The sequence below is a fragment of the Podarcis cretensis genome (genome assembly GCF_951804945.1).
Source record: "Podarcis cretensis genome assembly, chromosome: 8".
NCBI lineage: Eukaryota > Metazoa > Chordata > Lepidosauria > Squamata > Lacertidae > Podarcis > Podarcis cretensis.
Window position 1 is genome coordinate 82,674,406 of NC_137177.1, and position 18,729 is coordinate 82,693,134.

General features: G+C 48.7%; 1 protein-coding gene across 1 annotated transcript in view; it reads left to right on the plus strand.

Annotated features, from left to right (window-relative positions):
* CLCN6 (chloride voltage-gated channel 6) overlaps positions 1 to 17,748 on the plus strand; it is a 40,497-nt gene extending 22,749 nt beyond the window's left edge. Inside the window, exons 15-23 of the mRNA XM_079986889.1 lie at positions 1,746 to 1,899; positions 2,026 to 2,185; positions 3,127 to 3,233; positions 3,341 to 3,527; positions 4,041 to 4,198; positions 5,735 to 5,891; positions 6,936 to 7,043; positions 9,236 to 9,361; positions 12,299 to 17,748. Coding sequence (XP_079843015.1) covers positions 1,746 to 1,899; positions 2,026 to 2,185; positions 3,127 to 3,233; positions 3,341 to 3,527; positions 4,041 to 4,198; positions 5,735 to 5,891; positions 6,936 to 7,043; positions 9,236 to 9,361; positions 12,299 to 12,379 — 1,238 coding nt within the window. The 3' untranslated portion in view covers positions 12,380 to 17,748. The remainder of the gene's footprint in view (positions 1 to 1,745; positions 1,900 to 2,025; positions 2,186 to 3,126; positions 3,234 to 3,340; positions 3,528 to 4,040; positions 4,199 to 5,734; positions 5,892 to 6,935; positions 7,044 to 9,235; positions 9,362 to 12,298) is intronic.
* Positions 17,749 to 18,729: the final 981 nt, after the last annotated feature.

An 18,729-nucleotide genomic window follows, 5' to 3' on the forward strand; every position in this document is an offset into this window, starting at 1 on the left:
TGGTCTGGTGCGTCTTAGAGAGCGAAAAATATGGTAATTCTCAGGCAGAATACCCCAAAATAGCACAAGGAGGACCAACAGGATTCTGGCTAGCTGAGAAGTAGTGGGGTTGTCATGGCTGACTCTACACTGCAACATCTCCCATTAGTTTTGTTTTTCAGTTCTTGTTTTATCTATTAAACTTCCTATTGGACAGCCACTGCTGTTACTTGCTGTTTACTAGATTAGTACCTTATCTTAACAACTTACTGGGTGTTCCACTGTACTACTAATTTACTGGCATACAGACTTACTGTGTCAAGAAGAGCTACCATTGCTACTGTGGATTTACTAGACTATTGGAGTTGCTAGTAACTTGCCGGTACATATAATGTCCAGTGAGTCTGTAAGCTACTAAAGCAGAACTACCATGGACCGCCCTAGAACAGCTCATCTGAAAGTTAGGATTTTGTCGCCACGGCAGTACCACCTGTGTCCACTTCAGGGTGCTCTCAGTCCACATACATACTCACATAAACACAAAGATATTACTATGGCCTTGGGTAATAGCTGATCAAGGCTGAAGATAATGCAGGTGGTGTGAATGACACGCTTTCTGCAATTTTTTGCAAGGGAATGTAAGGTAACTGTGCTGGTGCACACTTGAATATAGGAGAGAGGGATCGAGAAGAACTTAAGAAGCTTTTCTTTGTGGAGTTTGGAACGGACAGGGTTAAAACTCCGTGGTGTCCTGTATCTGGGAGAAGTGTGTCACAGTCACTGAGCAGACTTGCTTTCGCTTCTGCCTGAGACCCAGCTCAGCTCGCAGGCTGCAGAGAGGCTGTGTGCTTTTGGAAGCACGGAGATGCCGGAAAGCTCCGATGGAATGAGACTGATTTGTAAATAATCGCTTCTAGAGATAAGAACCGAACTGTCTTTGGACTTGATTTATCCCTTATCTCACACGGACGCAGGACCGCTGCTACTCTGCTCTCCTGCCTAGTCAGCTCCCAGCACAGGTAACACAGGGAAGCCTGACTGGACGCAGGAATTGTTTACCCGAAAATTCTTCTTCTCATGAGCAAAAACTGCTTTTTAGAAGCTCACAATTGAGACGGGGTCATTGAGAAGGCTGATGTGGAGATAGGTAGGCACAGTTACCATTAAAACATTGCAATCTTCAGGGCAAGATTTGGGCGTGTGTCTTTTGCCCAGAGCAGAGAATGTTTCCGGGGCAATTTCTCACGGAGCCTTACATAGACCCACCTCCACCGGACTTCAGGGATTTAGAAAACAAAACCAAATGCTCGTCCTTATAGAGAAGGGTCTGGGGAACACCTGAGGGTCCCTGGGATGTTGCTGGGCTCTAGTGGGAAGGGTACGATAGGAGCTGGACTCCTGATACCATATGACGCACTGAATGTTCTCCAGCCCTCCTATAGAGCGATAAACGCACAGTATCGAAATCACCTGAGTGCCTTAGGATGGCTTCTGTGGGTGGGAATCTTCTTGGGGCGGCAAAGCTCTTGCTGAAAGGGGCGTGGCCTTTTACTTCAGTGGGCGGGGCTCCCGCCGGCTGCCACTTAAACTGCCTCTTTCCCCAGCCACTCAGAATAACTGGAGTGCTGTAAGACGGCTTCTGTGGGCAGGGTGCTTCTTTTGGGGCAGGGGGAAGAGCTCTTCCTGACTGGGGCGTGGCCTCTCGTGTCAGTGGGCGGGGCTCCTGTGGGCTGCCACCCAAGCCTCTTTCCCTGTTGTCTTTGCAGGTACCTTCAGCCCAGTCACCCTCTCCCTGTTCTTCCTCCTCTATTTCCTCCTTTCCTGCTGGACTTACGGGATTTCTGTGCCCAGCGGCCTCTTTGTCCCGTCGCTGCTTTGCGGGGCTGCCTTCGGACGCCTGGTGGCCAACCTACTCAAAAGGTGCCTCCTCTGCTTTGCGCATGGCGCTATGGGGCAGGACCCCCCTCCCTCTCTCCCCCAGACCCTCCCTGCTTGTCTCCGCTGCATCCTGACACCCTCCGACTTGTCTTCTCTCCGCTCCCCTAGTTACATCGGCCTGGACCACATCTACTCGGGGACCTTTGCCCTGATCGGGGCAGCTGCCTTCCTGGGAGGCGTGGTGCGCATGACAATCAGCCTCACCGTCATCCTGATCGAGTCCACGAACGAGATCACTTACGGGCTCCCCATCATGATCACGCTTATGGTGAGCCTGTTAGCAGCGGCACCGAATCTTCCAACGGCTAGCGCAATTGCAAAGCTAAGCAGGGTTCGGTACGGTTTCAAATTGGATGGGGGACTATGTGTCAGGATACCTGCATTGGAGGCGGTTGGATTCGATGACCCTTGGGATCCCTTCCAGTTCTATGATCCGCCACCATCACCCCGTGCAGCTACATCGGCAGTTGTGCCAGGCCACTTTGTAGGTGCAGTTTGCATCAGACCACAGATTGACAAAATGAGGATTGCTGGACAGAAAGCCTCCTTAGCTAACCTGAGGACTTCCCAAAGCAGAACTCCCTAATTCAGAAATGAACTGGCAACCAATGTAGGTGCTTTAAAATGGCTTCTATGAGATCTGAAAGCGACGCGGGTAGCACTGTGCTGCAAACCACTGAGCCTCTTGGGCTTGCTGATCAGAAGGTTGGCAGTTCGAATCCCTGCGACGGGGTGAGCTCCTGTTGCTCTGTCCCAGCTCCTGCCAACCTAGCAGTTCGAAAGCACACCAGTGCACGTAGATAAGTAGGTTCCGCTGCGGCAGGAAGGTAAACGGTGTTTCCCAGAGCTCTGGTTTCCGTCACGGTGTCCTGTTGTGCCAGAAGCAGTTTAGTCATGCTGGCCACATGACCCGGAAAGCTGTCTGTGGACAAATGCCAGCTACCTTGGCCTGAAAATGAGATGAGCGCCACAACCCCATAGTTGCCTTTGACTGGATTTAACTGTCCAGGGCTCCTTTACCTTTACCTTATATGAGATCTAAAGGGAGCCCCAGCCAGGAGTCTGGCCATTGTGGAAATCAATGAAGGTTTCCGAGTTGTCTCCAAGGTGTTCCCCATGTAGTATGCATTACAGTGATATAATTGGGAGGTTTTTCTCCTGTGTTTAGGAGCTTGTCGTACCAGCTCCTCCTCATCCTCCTCTTTCCAGGTAGCCAAATGGACTGGAGACCTCTTCAACAAGGGTATCTACGACATCTACATCAACTTGCGAGGGGTGCCGCTTCTCGAGTGGGAAACCAAGGCAGAAATGGACAAGTTAGTCCCCGATCTCAACAATCTTTAAGTTGTCCTGTGTTAAAATTGCTTGCTCTCTGTGCATGTGTGTGCAACTCTCAAGCCTGCTTCTTCCTGATGTTCCCCAGGCTGAGAGCCAGCGACATCATGGAGCCCAACCTGATGTACGTTTACCCCCACACCCGGATCCAGTCCCTCGTCAGCATCTTGCGCACGACGGTTCACCATGCCTTCCCGGTGGTGACCGAAAACCGGGCGTACGAGAGGGAGTTCATGAAGTGGGACCAGCTGATCAGCAACAACATCAAGTTCAAGGTGGGTTCCGGCATCGGAGTCCCTTGTGGGGAATAAATGGACTGCTTTCCTTGAGTATGGCAGCTCCTAGATCTTTGGAACTCCCTGCCCATTGGTATGAGGCAGTTCCCTTACAACTCTACAACTTGCATGATTCTATCTCGTGGTTCAGTCATACCTCGGGCTGAATATGCTTCACGTTGAGCGCATTCGAGTTGCGCTCTGCGGCAACCCGGAAGTAATGGAGTGCGTTACTTCCGGGTTTCGCCGCTCGCGCATGCACAGACGCTCAAAATGACGTCATGCGCAGAAGCAGCGAAAAGCGACATGCACGTGCGCAGATGTGTCATTGCTAGTTGCGTTTGCTCCTGGATGTGAACGGGGTTCCGGAACGGATCCCGTTTGCATCCCGAGGTACCACTGTATTAATTCCTTGGTCACCCAGTGCCTGGGCGAAGGGGAATGTTTTTCAAATTCCTCTTGGAAGTCAGTCACGATGGACGTGATGAAACAGTGGCGGTTTTTTTTTGCCAGAAATCCAGCATCCTCACCCGGGCCGGCGAGCAGCGTAAACGCAGCCAGTCCATGAAGTCCTATCCATCCAGCGAGCTTCGCAACGTCTGCGACGACCACATCGCGACGGAGGAGCCTCCGGAGACAGAGGACATGTTGCAGCAGATGTTGGAGCGGAGGTGAGCAAACACAGAACAGGATCGGTGGGGGGGGGGGCATCTCTTTCAGGCTGAGTGCAACATTCCATAAAACAATTACTTGGTTTTCCAAATTGAAGTTTTGCAGTCAAGAGATATACAACATAAAAACCAGATTCCAAGGAATCTCCTGGACTTCCCTCCTCCCCTTTGTAGGTCCTGTTATTAATCATTTCCTCCTGGTGGCACTGTGGGTTAAACCACAGAGCCTAGGACTTGCTGATCAGAAGGTTGGTGGTTCGAATCCCCGCAACAGGGTGAGCTCCCGTTACTTGGTCCCTGCTCCTGCCAACCTAGCGGTTCAAAAGCACGTCAAAGTGCAAGTAGATAAATAGGTACCGCTCCGGCGGGAAGGTAAACGGCGTTTTTGTGCTTTGCTCTGGTTTGCCAGAAGTGGCTTAGTCATGCTGGCCACATGACCCGGAAGCTGTACGCTGGCTCCCTCGGCTAATAAAGCGAGATGAGCGCCGCAACCCCAGAGTCGGCCATGACTGGACCTAATGGTCAGGGGTCCCTTTACGTTTTACCTGCATCTTTTATGACAATCCAAGTCTTTTATCTCTCCATTGTGTCCAAAATTCACGCTTAAACTACAACTGATATTCCAATCCTACTAAGGACTTTAACTGTTCACAATGGTTTTTAAGATACGTTATAAATTCTCCCCATTCCTTATTAGAATTTTGGTCTTCCTGATTTCTGACTCTTCCAATCATTTTAGCCATTTAGGCATAATCCATCCACTTGATCTGCCATTCTTCTCTGGTATGGACTTCATCTTCTTTCCATCTCTGGGCCAATAACATCCCCGCAGCTGTGGTCACATACATAAATAGTCTTTTCTGCTCCTTTGGGATTTCGGCACCTAGAATTCCTAAAAGGAAAGCTTCAGGGTTTTTAAAGAAAAAGTTATTTTAAACATTTTTTTTCAACTCGTTATACAGTGGTACCTTGGGTTAAGTACTTAATTCATTCCAGAGGTCCGTTCTTAACCTGAAACTGTTCTTAACCTGAAGCACCACTTTAGCTAATGGGGCCTCCTGCTGCTGCTGCGCCGCCGGAGCACGATTTCTGTTCTCATCTTGAAGCAAAGATCTTAACCCAAGGTACTATTTCTGGGTTAGCGGAGTCTGTAACCTGAAGCGTATGTAACCCGAGGTACCACTGTATAAAAGTCTGGAACAGATAAATCCACTTTGCATTACTTTCTATGGGGAAGTGTGCTTTGGTTTTGGAACGCTTTGGTGTTGTAATGGACTTCTGGAATGGATTAAGTTTGAGAACCAAGGTACTACTGTAGTCTAAAGCATCTAGCAGGTGCCACGTCAGTGAGTTCTTCATCTCAACGCCAGACACTTAGGGAGCTAGTGAGAGCGTGCAAATGTTTCAGGGGCTGACTGGTTGGCTGGCCTGAACCGGCCCCTATTTCCTGCAGGCACCCCTGCAATCCATCTCCAGAATGGCTTGCTCAATAATTACCTGTATGTTACCTGATCGACTCCTCCCCCCTCATCCCAGGTACACCCCATATCCTAACCTTTACCCGGACCAATCGCCCAGCGAAGAGTGGACCATGGAGGAGCGATTCCGGCCCCTGACCTTCCACGGCCTCATCCTGCGCTCGCAGCTGGTCACCTTGCTGGTGCGAGGAGTCTGTTATGCGGAGAATCAGTCGGTGAGTTGGTTTCACTTATTGGATTACTTGGGCCTGCAAACGGCTTGGGGTGACGTTAGTGTGTAGTGTGGAAGAGACCTTTCCCTGACAGAGGTGTTCTCTTCTCACCTGCACCTGAAGGGAAAAAATCCCCATGTTCCTGGCCCCCCTCCCCAGTGGATATTTGTCCTTTTTTTATTTAAACGATTAACATTTTTTATTGAGTTTCCCCAAGAAAATTCCTCCTGTCCTGTCTTGATATGTTTGAAACATCCATAGAGGACAAACTAGAACCCAAATTTTATCTTAAAAGAGGTTCTTTTCTTTCAGCTCGGGAGTAGCTCATGAATGATGTGTGTGCCTCTGCACTGCATAATCTGATTTTAACTTTTTTATGTACAGTGCTACCTCTGGATGCAAACGGGATCCGTTCTGGAGCCCCGTTCACATTCTGAAGCGAACGCAACCCGCATCTGCGATTCGCCGCTTCCGCGCATGTTCGTGACATCATTTTGAGCATCTGCGCACGTGCTAGCGGCGAAACCCGGAAGTAATGCACTCTGATTTAGTTACCGTGTTTTTCGCTCTATAAGACACAACAGACCACAAGACACACCTAGTTTTTGGAGGAGGAAAACAAGAAAAAAAATATTCTGAATCTCAGAAGCTAGAACAGCAAGAGGGATCATTGCGCAGTGAAAGTAGCGATCCACTTGCTGTTCTGGCTTTTGGGATAGCTGCGCATCCTGCATTCGCTCCATAAGACGCACACACATTTCCCCTTACTTTTTAGGAGGGAAAAAGTGAGTCCTATAGAGCAAAAAATACGGTATTTATTTAATCAACAGTGGTATGTACATATTTTTACAAATAAATGGGGGTGACTCTTCTCATTCAAAGATCAGAAATTCCTTCCCAGGAACCTAGAGGACAGTGGTCCTGTCCCAGCTTCCCCCCAGCTTCCCTTGCAATAGAAATTCACAGTCCAGGATTTCCTGTTCTCCTCCACTTTTGATACGTCGTAGGATTTGATCTGTGTCCGCCTGACTGAGATTTGCCTTCCAGAGCACCAGTCAGCCTCGCCTTTCATACGGCGAGATGGCGGAAGATTACCCTCGCTATCCCGACATCCACGATCTGGACCTCACGCTTCTGAACCCCAGGATGATTGTGGTAAGGGATGGATGGCGGCTAACAGATTGAGGTTGAATCCTGACAAGACAGAAGTACTGTTTTGGGGGGACAGGAGGTGGGCGGGTGTGGAGGACTTACTGGTCCTGAATGGGGTAACTGTGCCCCTGAAGGACCAGGTGCGCAGCCTGGAAGTCATTTTGGACTCACAGCTGTCCATGGAGGCACAGGTCAATTCTGTGTCCAGGGCAGCTTTTTACCAGCTCCATCTGGTACGTAGGCTGAGACCCTACCTGCCCACAGACTGCCTCGCCAGAGTGGTGCATGCTCTGGTTATCTTCTCCTTGGACTACTGCAATGCGCTCTGTGTGGGGCTACCTTTGAAGGTGACCCGGAAACTACAACTAGTCCAGAATGCAGCAGCTAGACTGGTGACTGGGAGTGGCCAACAAGACCATATAACACTGGTCTTGAAAGACCTACATTGGCTCACAGTACATTTCTGAGCACAATTCAAAGTGTTGGTGCTGACCTTTAAAACCCTAAATGGCATTGGTCCAGTATATCTGAAGGAGCGTCTCCACCCCCATCGTTCTGCCTGGACACTGAGGTCCAGCACTGAGGGCCTTCTGGCGGTTCCCTCACTGCGAGAAGCCAAGTCACAGGGAACCAGGCAGAGGGCCTTTTCGGTAGTGGCACCTGCCCTGTGGAACGCCCTCCCACCAGATGTCAAAGAGAACAACTACTACCAGACTTTTAGAAGACATCTGAAGGCAGCCCTGTTTAGGGAAGCTTTTAATGTTTGATGTATTACAGTATTTTAATATTTTTTGGAAGCTGCCCAGAGTGGCTGGGGAAGCCCAGCCAGATGGGCGGGGTATAAATAAATTATTATTATTATTATTATTATTATTATTATTATTATTATTTATTAGAGGGTGTGCTTGCACAAATTTGTGGAGCGTCAGGCTGTCAATAGCTACCAGCCACGATGGCTGTGCTATTTCTCCATGGTCAGAAGCAGCAATGCATCTGAATACCTGCGGCTGGAAACCAGGGGAGCAGAGAGGGCTCTTGCTTGCGAGTTTTCCATTGGGCCACATTGAGAACAGAATGCTGGACTAGATGGGCTATTGCGTTAGATGGTACCAAACACCGAGCAAATTGGCAAAAATGTCTAAATCTAAATCAAATAAATGTCCCCCTTTTTGTTTATCTCTCTGGGGAAGCGGTTTTCGCAAGCAGACTGGTAGATTGTAGCACTGGCAGGATATGGGACAAAGAACTAGCTGGCTCATAAACACATAAGAACATTACAGGAGCCCTGAAGGACCAGGCCGGTGGACCATCCTGGGGGATGCTCGCAAGCAGGACTCGAACCCCAGAGCCCTCTCCCCCTGAAAATGATATATCAATGGTATCCAACACGGAGTAAAGTGGCAAGAGTGTATAAATCTAAATCAAAGAAGTGTTGAAAATGTAAAGAGAAAGAAGGTTCTTTTTATCATATGTGGTGGTCTTGTAGTAAGGTTAAAGCTTACTGGGAAATGATATATAATGAAATGAAAAGGGTGTTTAAAATAACCTTTGTAAAAAAATACCCAGAAGCTTTTCTTTTGGGAATTCTAGGGACAGAACTTCCTAAAATGTATAGAAACTTATTCATGTATGCTACTACAGTGGCAAGAATGTTACTTGCCCCAAAGTGGAAAGAAGCAGAAGTCCCAGCAAAGGAAGAATGGATACAAAAACTTAGGGAATATGCTGAAATGGCAAAACTTGCTGGAAAAATAGGAAATCAAGATAACAGTTTTTAAAATAAAAGAATAGAAATAGTTTATTGAATAGTTGCAGATAAATTATAAACAGATATTGGCAGGATTATTGTAATAACCTGCAGTTTCATAAGAGTATATATTTAGAGAAGAAGAATAAATGAGCAAATTAAGTTAATTAGGATGTGCAGAAGATATTAAAAACAAATTTGAGGAACTGCAGAAAGAGGGGGAAGGAAGTCAAGTTCTGAAATGTCATGATTGTAAAATCAGTGAAATGTATAAACTTGAAAAGTACAAAATTAAAAAAAATACATAAACAGGCAAAAATAATAATAGATGGGCTATTGGTCTGATCCAGCCGGCTCTCCTTAGCTTCTTACAAAAGTGCTTCTTGCTGCATTATTGCTGTGTTGCATTTGATGACCTTCCCCCATGTCTGCTTAACTCCTCTGGCAGGACATCACGCCTTACATGAATCCCTCCCCTTTCACGGTTTCGCCGAATACTCACGTCTCGCAAGTCTTCAACCTCTTCCGGACGATGGGGCTCAGGCATTTGCCCGTGGTGAATGCTGTTGGGGAGGTGAGTTTAACCTGTACATACTGTCTTTGGGAAGAATTTTGCAACTGGGTCTGGGTGTAACTTTTCTCCCACGACTTCCTCTCCCACCTAGTTAGGTTTGTGCCAAGAGTTTAAAATCCAGAGGCCGTCCTGCTGGAGAATCCAGAGCAGGTATCCCCAAACTGAGCCCTCCAGCTGTTTTGGGACAACTCCCGTCATCCCTAGCTAACAGCACCCAGTGGTCAGGGATGATGGGAATTGTAGTCCCAAAGCAGCTGGAGGACCAAGTTTGGGGATGCCTGATCCAGAGCTTTAAGGCAGATGTGTCTGCCTAATAATCACCACTAGATGTTGCTGTGCTCCAGAACAAACAATCCCAACATATAGTGCAGAGCATAGGAGGCCAGTTTGTAGTATGCTGAGCTATGAGTGTTTCCCAAACTTGGGTCTCCGGCAGCTTTTTCACTACAGTTCCCATCATCCCTGACTCTTCGTCCTGCCAGGTAGGGATGATGGGAGTTGTAGTCCAAGAACAGCTGGAGACCCAAGTTTGGGAAACCCTGGCCTAGATGATCCTGGCATAAACTGCTAGCAGATGTATGGAGGCAAAAGACTGGACGGCTCTCCCAAGGAGTGGGTCCCCCACGTGGGCAGTACTGCCCCATGGGGGTTGGTGGGATTACCTGGGGGTTGCCAGAGGTATAAATGACTATCAGACTCTAAAAAGCTGGTATTTTTAGATTATCAATGTTGTTGAATTAATTAAACAAAATGTATTTTATTGGATTTTGAGTAAATGTGCGATTACCGTATTTTTCGCACCATAGGACGCACTGGACCATAGAGCGCACCCAGTTTTTAGGGAGGGAAATCAAGGGAAAAAAATCCCCCCCAGCCCCAAAGAGCAGCGTATAGGCTGCGCACAACCTCTCCCTGCCGGAGGGGTTGCGCGCGGCTATGGCACAAGCCAAGGCAACGAGCAGGATGGATCCCGCTCGCTGTTTTGGCTTCCTCTTTAGCCCCGAGCAACCTCTCCTTGCCGGGAGACGCTGCACAGGGCTAAAGGAGCCATAGCCCCGTGCAGCCTCTCCTTGCCGGAGGGGTTGCGCACAGCTATGGAAGAAGCCAAGGCAGCGAGTGGGATGGATCCCGCTCGCTGTTTTGGCTCCCCCTTTAGCCCCGTGCAGCCTCTCCTTGCCGGGAGACGCTGCACAGGGCTTTCCTGGCTTTCCTGGGAGGTGGGGGGATTCCCTCACCTCTCCCAAAAGCCCACAGAAGCCGTGCAACCCCTTTAAAGAGATCGCGGCTTCTCCTGGCTTTTCTGGGAGGTGGGAGAAGGGACTGATGCGGCCAGTCAGTCCCTTCTCCCTCCTGTGGAAAAGCCCGCAGGAGCGCACGGAGCTTGTGTGCGGCTCTTGGGGGCTTTTCCCGCCTGCCTCCCCCCTGCATTTGCTCCATAGGACGCACACACATTTCCCCTTGCTTTTTAGGAGGGAAAAAGTGCGTCCTATGGTACGAAAAATACGGTAACTGTTTTATCGTGTTGCTATCTTCCTTAGTAGGGACGTGGGTGGCGCTGTGGGTTAAACCACAGGGCTTGCCGATCAAAAGGTCGGCGGTTCGAATCCCCAATTAGGGGTGAGCTCCCGTTGCTCAGTCCCTGCTCCTGCCAACCTAGCAGTTTGAAAGCACACCAGTGCAAGTAGATGAATAGGTACTGCTCTGGCAGGAAGGTAAACGGCGTTTCTGTGCGCTGCTCTGGTTCGCCAGAAGCGGCTTAGTCATGCTGGCCACATGACCCGGAAGCTGTACGCCGGTTCCCTCGGCCAATAAAGCGAGATGAGCGCCACAACCCCAGAGTCGGCCACGACTGGACCTAATGGTCAGGGGTCCCTTTACCTTTATCTTCTTTAGTGGGTCATGCAAACCACTATTCTGAATAATGCTTTTTTATACCACAATGCACTAGGTTATCCTGCAGTGAGCTAGCAGGTGTTTGGAGGCATAAGACTGCCTGTCTTCTGGGTCTTTTGGGCTGCAGTTCCCACAAGCCTCAGACAACATAGTTCAGATTCATGGAGGGAGGGCCAGATGCATTTACAGTTGTACCTTGGAAGTCAAACAGCTTAGTTCCCACATGATTTGGCTCTCAAATGTCGCGAACCCGGAAGTGACTGTTCTGGTTTGCAAACTGCTTTTGGAAGCCGAATGTCCGATGGGGCTTCTGATCAGAAGCTGCACTTTGGTTTACGAACGTTTTGGAAGTCGAACGGACTTCCGGAACGGATTCCGTTCGACTTCCAGGGTACGACTGTCTCTATCTTTCTAGGCAAAATGCGCTTGCACTGGCAAATTAGAACTTCCATGTTCAGAACTTCCATGTCTGGAGAGTTCAGACCAGTCTCGGGGGCAGCTCTACAGAGAGCACATTGCAGTCATCAGGTTATGGGCTGCTAGACTGTTTATTTAATAAAATATATGCATTTGCTTGATTGTAAAAAAACTTAAAGAACAAAAACTCAAAGCAGTTTACAAAGAGAATACAGTGGTACCTCGGGTTGCATATGCTTCAGGGTACAGACTCCACTAACCCTGAAATAGTACCTCGGGTTAAGAACTTTGCTTCAGGATGAGAACAGAAATCGTGCTCCGGCAGTGCGGTGGCAGCAGGAGGCCCCATTAGCTAAAGTGGTGCTTCAGGTTAAGAACAGTTTCAGGTTAAGAACGGACCTCCGGAACGAATTAAGTACTTAACCCAAGGTACCACTGTAAAACAAAGTTACCAGAAGGCTTGTCTAAACAAAAACATTTTTAGCAAGGGCTGAAAAGAGCGAAGGCGCATGCCTGTTATCAATAGACAGGGAGTTCCATTGTGTAGATGCTGCCACACTAAAAGACGGATGAGATGGGTAACACTGGTTTACCCTGCCCTCTTTTTCTCCCGCCGCCTCTTCACAGATCGTTGGCATCATCACGCGGCACAACCTGACCCACGAATTCCTGCAGGCCAGGCTACGACAGCACTACCGGACCATCTGACCCCTCCGCTCCCGCCTCCCAAGCCGCCGCTTCGGATCCCGCGTGGCCCCCGGGTCACCTTCGTGCACTTTAAAGGCAACAAAAGCGGACCGGCTTCTTTCTCACTGGGGGAACGCCCCCCCAGTGACCTCTCGGGGGGCCGGAAGACTCTGGGAGTTGTGGTCTGAACGCTCGCCGTCTAATCTTAGGGGCTCGCTCACCTGCTGCCCCGATTGGCTTCCGATCGGCATCGTCCCGACATTTCACCGCCCCGCTGGCACGATTCATATCTATGCCATATTCCAGATGGAAGGAACACCTGTCCTTTTCTCCTCTCCTTGCCTTATCCTAAAACCAGGTGTTCACCATCTCAAAAGACTCAGAAGACCAATGCAGCACTTAGCCGCTATATCTCAAGCTTTGGCCAGCAATTTCCTCCTATTTCGCACTCGTAGTTTCAGTAAGTCTAAGAAGAAGAGACACTTTTTTCTCTCTCTTTTTTTACTGGAGACTCTGGAATTCCCTGCATAGAATTTTCATTTTCATTCCACTTAACTGCACTTTTGAGTTGTTGTTTTTCTCAGCTAGAGGCTGGGATCCTTGATGTTTGGGGGTGGGGGAAAGTCTCCACTTGAGTGAACCAAACCCTTGATCCTTAATTATCTTTTTTTTGGGGGGGGGGGGGAGGTTATAGGTGCATATGGAAGGGAACAAAAAATCGTGCCACTAAAAGTAAGTGTATGTTGGGGTGTGTTTGTGTGTGTTAGTGAAAGGCAGCGTTTGCCTCTTGTGAGTGAGGAAAGCCGCATGGGTCAGTTTTGCAAGGGTTTGGCAGCGGGAGTGCCGTGGGTTTGTTTGCACCTGCAACCCTCCAGGCATTGCTGGACTACGGCTCCCATCACCTCTGATCACTACTGGCTGCTGGGAGTTGTAGTCCAGTACCTGAAAGGAGACACAGATTCACCAACCCTGCCTTGAAGACCCAAGATGGAGCAGGTGTATGCATACAGAACAGATTCAGGTCTCCTAGCTCTCTAAAGGCTTAATTTTTTTAAAGAATAAGTCAGCACCCTGAATTGGAAATTGGGACCTCAAATTATCTCTTCCCGGGCCATCTTAGCTTGGCATTGTAGTATGGAAGCGTTAGAGCAGAGGGTTGGAACTTGGGGCCTTCCAGATGTTGGGACTACAACTCCCATCATCCCTGGCCCCGGGGCTGATGGGAGTTGGGAGTCCAGTGTCCTCTGGAGGGCAAAACCCCGCTCTCGAGGGAGAGAGACATTGGGAGTGGAGCTGAACCAGCATGCTTGAAGGGTTTCCAGTACAGAATAGGCTTGATGGCCATTGGCGGTTCAGCATCACTGAGAAGAATCTTGCTTGCCTTGCGGGTGGCTGGCTGGCACCCTGCCGCAGACATTTTGCAGGGAAAGTCAAGCTCATTGGTGAAAGTTTCCCCTAATCAAACCCACCGGTGATCGGTGCCCGTAATTCCTACCTGTCTCAGCCCCTTAAACTGCCACCAGCTGGTCGCTCCATACCAGGCTGCTGCCACTGTATAGAAAACCAAACTTAAATATATTTCTGGAGTGTTTAAAGGTTTTCTCCCGCATGCGCTAGGCACCTAGCAGCAATTCCCTAAGCAAACCCGAACAGGTCACGTGCATTGGGACAACAGCTCTGTCGCTACAGAGGCACCAATTTGTAGAGTGGCCCTGCCATGTCCCCTCAAATCTACCCGTGACACATCTGGTTGGGTTTGTTTGACACCCACACACCCCACGGCAGATCTCCAATCTTTCCCTTCGTCCTGCAAGTGATTGTAAGGACTGCAGGGGAATTCAGTCCTCCGAACAGTAGATCTCCAGGGGGTGTCTCTGAGAATCCAGTTTTCATAGAAAGACTTCCCTTTAACTAGCAAGTCTTGAAAAGTTGCAATTGTGACACCCAGTCCAGGACCGAAATAGAATTTTTTTTTGCAAAGGGGGTGGGGTGGGGGGGACTGTCTGCAGCAGTTTCCAGGAGCACTTGAGAGAGTTCATGTAATTGCAGAGTCACCTCAAGCCAGCCCAGGCCGGTCTGGGGCTCCTCGCAAGCCCCATCTCGGCTGCCCCCTTCGCAGTTATTCCAGCGGACTCCTGCCTCCGTAGGTTTTTTCCTCTGTTCTTGCTTCTGCTAAATCTCTCCGGTTTGGAAAGGTGACAGCCCTGATGCTGATGGTCTTGATAAAGCACAGTTGTGGAGTGTGGATTTTGCAGGTTTTTTCTTCCCAGGCCGAACAGCCGGAGAGAAAATGCATTCCAAGAAAAGGACCCCTACAGCTCTGCCTCCGCACAAAAGTAAAACAAAATCCTCCTTCCATGTCACCCCACCTGTTAAAACCTGTTCTGTGCCACAAGGCAGGCAGGGAAGGAATCGCGTCGAGCGTCTCACCTCATCACAACCTTGTCGGTGTCTTTAAAACCAAAACGTGGGGTGTCTCCAGTGTTAGTTTTACTTACAAGTAGTCTTGCTGAAATTAATAGGTTCGGTCCTGTGAATTTCAGTGGGTCTACTCTCAGCTGGATGCAACCCTGTGTTTGTGGACCCCTCCCTCTTTTAAACCATTCTGTGCCACCAGTGACGCTAATTCAGGCATCTCAGTTTCCCGTCTTCCGAAATTATATGTGTGCATTTGGGCTCCTGGGGTGTAGGACACAAAAATTGCCTGGTTTCGAGTTCCGATTTCATTTCCTTGAACCAGGAATGCAGGGTGTGTGTGTAAATGTGCAATGTGTGTTTAAAATGTGTAAAGTCTGTCTCTGCATAGCTCTTTGTGATTGTGTGGTGGTGCATGTGGGTTTTTTTTTTTTTTTAAGGGAAAGAAAATCAGAACCAGGTCCTCCTTTCTGTCCCTCTAAATCCATTGAAAGACTTCAGCTCTTTTCTGCTTCTCAGACCCACCGCTTCATTCCTTTGACCCCTTGAGGAGGAAGGAAGGAGGGCAGTCCACATCTTTAAACCTTAATTTGGCCCTGGCATTTTCTGGTTGCAGCAGGTATCAGCTCAGCCCTGCAAACCACTTTTTAAAATTATTATCTCTCTCTCTCTCTCTTAGCTGGGGCATAATCAACTTTCTTCCTAAGCCTGTGTCCTTGACGCAACGACTACTATTAAATTGCCAAGCTCTTTAAAAAAAAAAAAAAGTTCCCACAAGTTTGAACCTCTCTGATACTTATTGATCTGCAAGCCGTGTTAAAAAGTGGGAGAGTTGAAGATTTCATTGGCACCAAATAACAAGTCTGTGCTTTGTTGGGGGGGGGGGATGTGTGATTTTTGTGTGCTGCCCCCTTGTGAAAGGGGAGGGGCTGCCTCCCCCCCCCCCGCCAGAAGTCCAGCAGCCTGGCACTGAACAGCCGCAGCATCGTTGACATCTTGACTTAACAGCCGGTTAAATGAGCTGCTTGCCCAGAACGTGTCGGGTTTCTTCCTTCACTGCGATCTCGTAAGATGTCGAACCAATTAAGGACTGTCTTCCCCAACTCCCCAGAGCTGTTGGCTCGAAGGAGCTTGACAATACATTTCTGTGTTTCGAGCCGATTTATTTGTTTTTGGCATCCTGGCGATGCCCAGATCATGGAGTGCTGCTTCATTTTGAAACCAGTGGCTTTAGGACTCCTATCCTGAGGAGTGTCAGCGATCCTGACAGGGCAGCTGTGCTCTCTCCGTCTCTCTCTCTCTAAGGGATCTTTCTTCTTCCCTATCATGATGAAAAGTTCCACTGTTCCCGCACATGCCGACAAGGGGCTTGTTAGTGGAGCTAAGATACAGAGCTGCAATGCGTCTCGGTTTCTTGCTAGGTGATGCCCTTTTTCTCATTGCTGGGCTTCTCGTGGGTTTGGGATTGCTGAGATTTTTGTGCAGGGGGAATTTTGTGGGCGGGGGGTTGTAGGGTGTGTGTGTGTGTTTGGGTCTGGGGGAAAGGGGTATATCATGATGGTGTGCATTTGTTGGCGTGCGTGGTAGGGGAGGAGCATGTGAGTTTTTGCTCCCACGCTGTTGTCCAAAGAACTATCGCTTAAGTTCCTAAATTGGGCTTGGTTCCAGCCTATTCACTTCCCTCCGATAGATGCCCTTTTCTCTGTCTCTTACTTTCAGGTCGTGCCTTCTGAGTTTATTCAACCGTGCTTTTTAAAAAAAGGGGGGGGGGTGTAACCCATGCAACAATGGCTTTGTGTTCCTATGTTACCAGGGGGGAGGCCTGAACGGATGAAATCTATGCCGATTAATGCCTGCCACCGCTGAATTCTGTGCCCTCTGCAGTTCGCTGAGGTGTGTGCATGTCTTGCCTTTAGTTAGATGCACATTTTAAAAATGCGCGTAGCCCAACATCCACACACATTTGGCGCTGACCACTTCCCACCACCGCCAAATGCCTCTTATCCAAAACAAAGCAACAGGAAAGGTTTTGCTTTTCTGGGTCCGTCCTGAATAATTCTGGGAGCATCTCATCCCCTTCAACTCTTTCATTTTTAAAGGAGGAGGAAGCAGGCAGAATCTTTACTCAGTGCTTTTCATTTTGTGAAGTTAAACTATAGGGGAGAAAAGGGTTTACCACAGATGTGGGGAACCTTCCGCCCCCCCAGATGTTGATGAACTATAATTCACATCAGCCCAAGCAAATGGCCAGGTATGATGGGGAGTTGCTGTTCAGTAACTGCCTGGAAGGCCAGAGGTTCTTCACACCTGGTTTGCCCAGAAAGCAACACTTTTGTCCCACGTTGCAAGAGGATTTTTTCCATCTGGCGGATTGAAAGTCAGTGATGCAGACTTGCTAGCCTCCCTGTCTCAAATGTGCCACTCAAACCCTCATTTCCGAAATGATCGCCCCAGTCTGCTTGAGGTCTGCTGATGGCTTGGCCAAAACTTGGTACCCACCCCTTCTCTCTCTTCCCCCACCCCCGGTCAAGCCTAGACTCCCAAAGAGCCAGAAGGCCCTTAAGCCCTCAGATCAGTGTTAAGCTTGAGCCCAGGGCAGAGAAATCTGGAGCAAATATTCATGCGTTCTCCTTTTCACTGCCCACTCTGGTCTCTAAAACAGTATTAAATTGCCATATCAAGGCATAACCCCTATCTCATTCCTCCATGTCGCAGTGCATTCCCCTGGTAAACCCTCTCAATGTTTTCTTCAATCTAATTTGTGTTTATTTTTTTCCCTGAGGGGAGTGTTTGTGACCAAATGATGGGAATTAATTCTGTTGTGTATATAATTATTATTTTTTATTTTTTTAAAAAATGAGTGAGATAATAATAATAATTATTATTATTATTTGTGTTTGACCGCCTGTAGTGTTTAACCATGGCCATCCTCTTTGTGGGGGGGAAGAAAGAAAATAAATTAAATTCCTCCCGTGCATCTGTCTTCAAGGATCTTTTGTGATGACTATTTCCTTTTGTTGCGCATCACCTTTCTAGTTGCTTGGCTTCCTTCGGCAACCTGGACATAGAAGAAAGCAGTAGCTCAGTGGCTTAGAGCACCTGCTTTGCATGCAGAAGGTCCTGGACTTGATCCCTGGCATCTCCAGATGGAAAACCTGGAGAGCCTCTGCAAGTCAGCGTAGACAATATTGAGCCAGATTGACTCATGGTATGACACAACTTCCCATGCTTCTGTTTAAATCATCCTGTTACCCGGAGCCATGAGGACTAGAATCTTGTGTTACATGTTAGCCGAAGGACCACAGTTCAGTTGTAGAGCACCTGCTTTGAACATAGTGGTGCGTGCTCTAGTTATCTCCCGCTTGGACTACTGCAATGTGCTCTACATGGGGCTACCTTTGAAGCTGACCAAGAAACTACAATGAATCCAGAATGCAGCAGCTAGACTGGTGACTGGGAGTGGCTGCCGAGACCATATAACACCGGTGCTGAAAGACCTACATTGGCTCCCAGTACGTTTCCGAGCACAATTCAAAGTGTTGGTGCTGACCCTTAAAGCCCTAAACGGCCTTGGTCCAGTATCCCTGAAGGAGCGTCTCCACCCCCATCGTTCAACCCGGATACCGAGGTCCAGCGCCAAGGGCCTTCTGGCGGTTCCCTCCCTGCGAGAAGTGAGGTTACAGGGAACCAGGCAGAGGGCCTTCTCGGTAGTGGCGCCCGCTCTGTGGAACGCCCTCCCATCAGATGTCAAGGAAATAAACAACTATCTGACTTTTAGAAGACATCTAAAGGCAGCCCAGTTTAGGGATGTTTTTAAGGTTTAATGTTTTATTGTGTTTTTAATGTTCTGTTGGGAGCCGCCCAGAGTGGCTGGGAAAACCCAGCCAGATGGGCAAGGGTATAAATAAATAAAAAATTATTAAGTTATTACTATTATTATAGGAGGTCCCAGCTAT